At 46.6% G+C, this 7,672-nt stretch overlaps 1 protein-coding gene across 1 annotated transcript; it reads left to right on the forward strand.

Moving 5' to 3' along the window:
- Nucleotides 1-396: 396 nt before the first annotated feature.
- On the forward strand, nt 397-3,666 carry LOC311627965 (serum amyloid A-2 protein-like). Its single transcript, XM_084894735.1, has 4 exons — nt 397-518; nt 957-1,051; nt 2,802-2,940; nt 3,363-3,666. Exons 2-4 carry the CDS (start codon nt 961-963, stop codon nt 3,523-3,525), a joined length of 393 nt encoding a protein of 130 aa, XP_084750861.1. The 5' UTR covers nt 397-518; nt 957-960; the 3' UTR covers nt 3,526-3,666.
- The last annotated feature ends 4,006 nt before the right edge of the window (nt 3,667-7,672 follow it).

Genomic DNA, 7,672 nt, shown 5'->3' on the forward strand with positions numbered 1-7,672 from the left:
TTGGTGAGCTAGCCTGTCGGTTTTGAAGCTCATGGGCTTTAGAATGAACTCAAGGGATTTCATTTCTGACACATCTGCCATCTGGCCCAGTAGGGACCATCCTGAGGGAATGACCAGCAAAGCAAGGTCCCGGCTGGAGGAGACGGCCCCTAACTGCATACCTTCCAACAGTCCGGGTAACACATCCTAGAACCCCTCACCCTTCCTCTCCACATCCAGGTGGCCCTGCCTTGGTCCCTCCAACTCTGACAGCAGAGTTGACCCGTGGCTGCAAGTCTATTATGTTTCTTCAAGATTGCACAACAGGAAAATGACCTGTGCATGAAGACAACCCCTACTGTCCAGTAAGTGTCCTTTGTACCTTTTTAGGAGAAATGACCCTGAGGGACTTTCCCCAGGTGCCAAAGCTGGCTTCTCTTGCCTCCCCAGGATCCAGCAGGGAGGGCTCAGCATCAATAAATAGCAGCCAGCTGTCCCCAGCAGGCAGGAACCAGCAGCTCCTCTCAACCAGAGACCAGGTAAAGGACCACTCCCACAAGGGCTTACTATAAAAACTTTACTCTGTGTTCTCTTTCCAGCAAGACTGTATATTTATTTTAAAATAATTATTCTATTCTGCAGTTGTGCTGTATGGGGTCTGTGTCAGCCGAGTGGCACAGGGTAATGTTTTTGGTCCCATTACAGGCTGCCCCGGAGGGTTTGTTTGGTCCTGACTGCTCTGTTGCTCCCTCAGTGCCACCTTGGTGACCTCCTAGACAGTCTTGGGTTCCGGGTTGATGGGTTCAGGATTGAGGACTGTGGCTCTGAGTGAGGTCCTACTGCAGTTTCCTAGATGGGCAGCCAGCATCTCAAGAGAACAAATGGAAATGCACAGCCGGGCTGCCTTTGACGTACAAATTCCCAAAGGAGGGTGTCAGTCCTGCCGGTGTCTCTCTGACCCTCCTCTCTCATTTCAGCACCATGAAGCTTTTCACGGGCCTCCTGTTCTGCTCCTTGGTCCTGGGAGTCAGCAGCCAGAGCTGGTTTGAATTCATTGGCCAGGCTTATGAAGGTAAAGTCCTTTGGGAGGGTAGGGGGACGCGGAACACATGACGACTATGATTCATCCTGAGTGCCCTTCAGGGTTAAGCTACTGTGTTAGCTTGTGTTGCCCGATGTGGTGGAATGTGCCAGGTGCCTCAGGAACTTTTCATCAAACAGAGAAAAAACCATAGGTCTTACCTCAATCAGTTACTAGAGAAAGAACAATCAGCTGAAGGGTAAGTTTAGGAATTGAAATGGTGTGCTATTTCCCTCAGACCAAATTGCACCAAGTGTGATTAAAGCTACCCATCTTTTCTTCCCCTCCCCCCCACTCCCTTTTTCTTGCTTTCTCCCTCCCTTCCATTTCCTAACCGGGTAGTATAGTGAGACCTGCAGCTTAGGTCTTGCTGGGCCTTCCAGTGGTTGGTGACAATGTCCCTGTTTCAGTCTGTTTCCTACCCTTTTCCATATTTTTTAACTGACCAAAGGAAACATCCATTGGGCCTCCTCTAGGAACTCAGCCCTTCCATGCAACTTAAGGTGACCAACTCTCCTGCTGTGCCTGGGTCTGGCGAGTTTTCCATGATGCTTTCAGTGCTAACTGGAACAGTTCTGGTCAACCGGGGACAGTCAGTCACCAGTCTAAGTGGAGAATAAGTTGGTGGGCAGGCATCTTCCCCTACTTTGAAGCTTAGAGCAGCTGACTAGGGGACCTGGGACTACTTGTCAGTCAGCAGGTGGCAGGGCAGAGTGTGAACCCAGCTGTGCAGGAGGCCAAAGTCTTGCCAGGCAGATGTGTCTGAGCACCACTTCCTAGAGCTCAGAGGTCCCCAATACCAGCTACCTGAGGGAATCACCTGGAGACATTAAAACGACGGAGGCCTGGGACCCACCCCCACAGAGTCTGAGGTGATGGCCTGAGATGTGGCATGGGCCTTCCTCAGTCTCCCCAGGCGATGAGAAGGTGCAGCCAAGGCTGAGACACAGGCCCCTGCTCTAGCGCTTGCCTGCTCACAGCATCAGTCCAGTCTGTGTGGGTGGATTCCAGGATGCCACGTATGCCCCTCACACTCAGAGGGACTCACCTCAGGATTCCCAGCATTCTGCCTGCAACACTGCGATTCTTAGGGTCAGGCAGAAGTGCTGTATGCCTGCACCTTTCTCACAATCTGCTTTCCATGTCACCAACAGGCTCAGCGAGTCCCCTAACACTATCCTATGTAGCTTCTCTCCATATCCCAGAGCTTCTTCATCCTGAGCCCCTTGGTGCCCCGGAGACATGTGGCAATGTGGGAAACACTGCTGGTTGTCACAGGGGGGTAGGCTGCTTCACCTAGTGGGCAGAGAGGCGGGAATTCCAGGGAACCTCCCACCTTACTCAGGAAGGCCCTGAACACAAAGGATTCTCTGGCCCCAAATTTCAGCAGCACTGACATTGAAATCCTGTTCTGTCATGTGGCCTCCCTGTCTCCTTTAAACTCTTGCCCCAGAGGCCTAAGTGAGCTGGAGCCCACAGATAGCATGACAGGCATCAGACCACCAGGGACAACCCAGCTGTGCCCCCACCTAAATGTCTCTCCTTAAAGTCACCTGGGGAAGCCAACTTGACCTGGAGAATGTTCTTCTCAACCTGTGGTCTCCAGGGTGCCATGACCACAGGGTGAAACTGAGTGGTCCATTTTCACTCCTTAATTCTACTCTAAGGAGTGTCAATGTTCATGGATATTTCACCTGATGTCTCTGTGTCACGGTTCATGGATATTTCACCTGATGTCTAGGAACCAAAGACATGGTGAGAGCCTATATGGACATGAGAGAAGCCAATGTTATAGGCGCAGACAAATACTTCCATGCACGGGGGAACTATGACGCTGCCCAAAGGGGACCTGGCGGTGTCTGGGCTGCTGAAGTGATCAGGTAACCTGGCTCCTGGGATGCAGGATGGGTGAGCAGAGCTTGGCTGACTGGGCATGTGGAAGGCATAGGCCCTAGAGAAGGAGCTGTTGGGTCTGTGGGCTCCTCCTCATGTTCTTCCTTCCACCTTCTCCATCCCTGCCCAGCACAGGGCCTGGGCTGCCAGCAGAGCCAGAGAATGGCTTGTGGGCCTGTCCCCCCAAAAGAGAAACTGAGGGCCAAGGACTGATTCCCACTTTCCCCTCCAGTGCTGTTCTCCCAGTGGGAGGGGGTCACCCGGGGCTGAGTGGGCTGTGCCCAGGCAGGGTCAGTGCTGAGCCTCTTTCCAGGCTCCTCTCAGAGTCTTTAATCCCTTGGAAAGGGGAGGGTGGGACTGTTTCTCCTCAGACCCTGGTTCACCTCCTACCTGCCCTCCTCCATTCCAGTGATTTCAGAGAGGCTTATCCAAGAGTCACCGACTTTCTTAAGCATGGAGACAGCGGCCATGGATTGGAGGACTCAATGGCCGACCAGGAAGCCAACAGATGGGGCCGGAGTGGGAAAGACCCCAATCACTTCAGACCTCGTGGCCTGCCGGACAAGTACTGAGCTCCTTCACTTGCTCTCAGGAGATGGGGTGTGAGCCCCCTAAGGGCAGGGACCCGGAGCCATTGAGTTCTATATCCCCAGATGCTGACAGAGGGCACATGATGGATGTCTAATAAATGCTCAAGAGTTTGAATGTTGAAATCAGTGTGTTATTCTTCGTTGTAAGGACTGGTCATTGATACCATGGGTGATGGATGTAAAGCCATGGAAGATCACGCCTGTGCCTACATGTCTGGGTGTAGGGGAACACAATCTCAAGTCATACAGGGCAGATACCCTGCACCAACTCTCCCCAAATCAGACCCTCTCTCTCTGCTTTGTGCTATTTCAGGCCCTTCATGTCCAGCCCTCCGAACTTCCTGTCAATTTTGTCCAGTCATTGTCTCTGCCCCCCGGGCAGATATTAATAAGATTAACATTAATCTTATTAAAATTAAGTCGCTCAGTGGTCTCTGTCTGGGGGCGAGACACAGCCATGGGAGGATTAAACCATGGGATCCTGTTCTACATCTGCCGCCTTGATATTCTGTTCGTTTCTGAGCAAATCCAATTATTCATCAATTTCTGTCCTTGAAATTCCTCCAGTGTGTTTTTATTGCCTCATTTCAAGCCTAAATGCAGATATAATGCCGTCTGACTTGTGAATATTTCCTCCCAGCTTTGCATATTAGCCACCTCAAAATGGCGGAATTGGTAGTGAAGAGAGAGCAGGATAGAGAAGACATCTCTTATCTGTCAGGGTCCAGTTAGGAGACAGAAACCAGGTGGTTATTTGAAGAGGGAAATTTTCATAAGAGGATTATTAACTGACAATGTGATTCAGCTGCTAAGGGGTTAAAGCATACACAGGGCTGGAAAGTCTGTAGCCCATTGGAAGGCTGTAATGATTGCTGGGTGTCAGAAGCCAGAGTTGATAAGCAAGAACTCTCATGAAACGTGGCAGGAAACTGCCCAGGGTTGCAGTTGCACTCACAGACCAGGTGGGGGCAGGAGGTAGAGAGCCTCTGAACTCCCTGGAAGCTAGCTGTGAAAGAGCCAGTGCTCTGAATTGAATTATGTCTGTGCCTCCTCTCTTCCCCAATGTATTATGTTGAAGTCCTAACTTCACTGTGGCTGTAATTGGATTAAGGAAGTAATTACGGTTGCATGAGGTCACCAGTGTGGAACTCTTCACTAGTATTTCTCAGGCATTTTTTTTTTTTTTTTTTAATCCCCCTTGAGTGGAACAGGATAACTAGAGTGGGCTGGAGTTGGTTATTTCCCTTCCCCAGGTCAGTTAGACACATCATACAGTTTCCCCTGAGTGCAGGACTGGTTAAGAACAGAGTACAGCCCCTGCTGGAAGACAGAGGGGGTTTTTCTAAGATATTTTTTTGTGTGTGTGTGAGAACCTGGTTGAGCTCCTGAAGTTAAATCTCACAATATTGTAGAGAACCCCCTATAACAGAGTCCCCCTAGAGGTTTTAACTCTCAGAGTTAACCCCACTGAGCCTCCAGCAATTCAACAATTCTAGTTCAGTTTCCCCCAGCAGTTTCAGCTCCCGAATTCCAGGAAGTCTGGATCCCTGGATCCATCTGTCTCCAATTACAGGCGCAGTGCTTTGCCCTGTGTCCTTGCCTCTAAGAAGATTCGATTTTTCATTCTGTTCAGCTTTTCACTTGTTGTTAGATGAAGTGGTGATGTCCAAGCTCCTTACATGCGGAACTGAAGCTGATCTTATTAATTTGGCAATTGAATATTTTATCAATTTTCCATCAAAATTTGACAAATTCAATTTTTCTGCACTTTGAACTTCATGTGCTGTTGCTCTTTATGATATTCTCTGTGCACTAGTTTCGGCAAAGAGGTGTGGGGCAGTGGCTAAGTATTTCTGCACACAGTAAAGGCTATCTTCTCCCTCGGATCAGTGCATGTCAGAATTTGCTGTATGGACCACCCTCATTTCAATTTGCTGGGAGAGCTTATAGAAACGGTGTGTTCCTAAGCCTCCTCTTAGAGGAGGAATAGAGCTAGGAATCAGCAGTTTGAACAATCACCTCGGATTATTTTATGCATAATACCAATGAGAACAGCTGTCTCAGATTTTGCTACCACCTAGTGTGAGGCACTTGGAGAAAATGCCCCATCCATCAGGAAAACATGATGAATGTCAAGCAGGCATCAGAGAAAGAACAGTCATTATGCCCTGACAGAAAGAGACTATTCCATAGAATCATCAGACATTAAGTATATGAAATTATTAGGAAATTCTCCATAGAACAAAGTACATAAAGAAAAAGTAAAACTATCCATCATCATCTGTCTTTTTTTTTAAATGAGTTAGCTTAAAGAAATCCTTGACAGGTAAGTCGCAGCAGGATTCAGCAAATATTTATTGATTGAGCAATGTAGGCACTGGCAGCTCTTCCTTACACGTGTTTTCAGCATCTATATTCCCGCTAATCTTATCCTCACCCGAGGATATTTTCTCCATTGGTTTTTGGAGAGAGTAGAAGGGAGGGGGAGAGACAAAGAGAGAGAAACATCCGTGTGAGAGAGAGACATATCGATAGGCTGCCTCCCGCACCCATCCTTACCAGGGCAGGGGATTGAGCCTGCAACCAAGGTATGTTCTCTTGAGCAGAACTGAATCCAGAACCTTTCAGTCCAAAGGCCAATGTTCCATCTACTGAGTCAAACCAGCTAGGGCCCACTTATCTTACTTCTAAACTTGTTTTCATTGAAATATAACTTACATGCTCCGTGAACTTTTGTATGTCTAAAAGCCCACGTTACCACCATAAGATTAAGAAATATTGCTGAAACTGGTTTGGCTCAGTGGATAGAACGTCGGCCTGGGGACTGAAAGTTCCCAGGTTCGATTCCGGTCAAGGTCATGTATATTAGTTGCGGGCACATCCCCGGTAGGGGGTATGCAGGAGGCGGCTGATCGAAGTTTCTAGCTCTCTATCCCTCTCCCTTCTTTTCTGTAAAAAATCAATAAAATATATATATATTTTTTAAAAAGAAATATTATATTTCCAGCACACCAGAGGATGCCTCATGCCCTCAGCCAGTTAAGGTCCCCCACCAAAAGCAAGCCCTCTTCTGACCTCCATCACTATAGATTATTTTTGCCTGCTTTTGATCTTCAAATAAAAGAAATAAAACAGAATGTTCTCTTTTGTATCTGGCTGTCTTCCACTCAACATTATATCTATTACAATAGATTCATTCATCCATTTTTGCTTATAGCAATAGTTTGCTCTTGCTCATCAGTGCATCGTATTCCATTGTATAAGTATACCCTGCTTTATTAGCCTATTCTATGTGGTTGAATTGCTAGGCTTTTTAAATTTAGACTGTTATGGGTAAGTCTACAGTAATGTTGATGTACTTGTACTTTGGTGGACACAGTAATCATTAATGTTGGGGGTACATCATGTAAAATAAAACATTTTTATGTCCTGTAGAATGAAGCCTTAATCTTTAAATCTGTCATTCTGATTCAATATCTTACTTATTAATAATATGTTACTTTAATAACACATAATTACTCTTTCTGTCTTCTGCAAAGAATAAATTATGAATTTTCTTGGTTACATCACAAGAACTAAAATTTGTAGTAACATTACTTGTGTCCAGAACAGATCCAAATTCCTTTCAGCATTAATTCTTTCATCCTGACCACAACTCTATGAAGCCAGTAACATTACTTTCCTCATTTTATATTCATGGAAGTGCTTACGGTTCTTCCTACTGTACCCGAGTCTAGGACTTAGTCCTCAGGTGCCATTCTTGGTCATGGTATCTTGTGGAACTTTTAAATTGTTTTCATTCTCTATTTCTTACTCTTAATAGCTTTGGTGATCTATTCTTCACTTAAATCAATTGTATCAAGTAAATGGAGGTCTCTTGGGCCTCTCAACAGCCTGGTCACACATGACTATTAGAGGAGGGGTACTATCTAATTCACTAAATAAACAAGGTCATTTTTTAGAATGAAAAAGGGATGTCACTATTAACAATTAGGCTTGCACAATAGTCACTGAGATGCTCCCAGAAAACCAAGACTCTGACTCATGGAGTCTCTTGGGACATCCATTTAAGGGCTGGAGATTCTATATCACCATAACAGGATGGCTTTATTTTACATAAGAAACAAGT

Source organism: Pipistrellus hanaki, assembly GCF_964339955.1.
Source record: "Pipistrellus hanaki genome assembly, chromosome: 9".
Classification (NCBI taxonomy): Eukaryota; Metazoa; Chordata; class Mammalia; order Chiroptera; family Vespertilionidae; genus Pipistrellus; species Pipistrellus hanaki.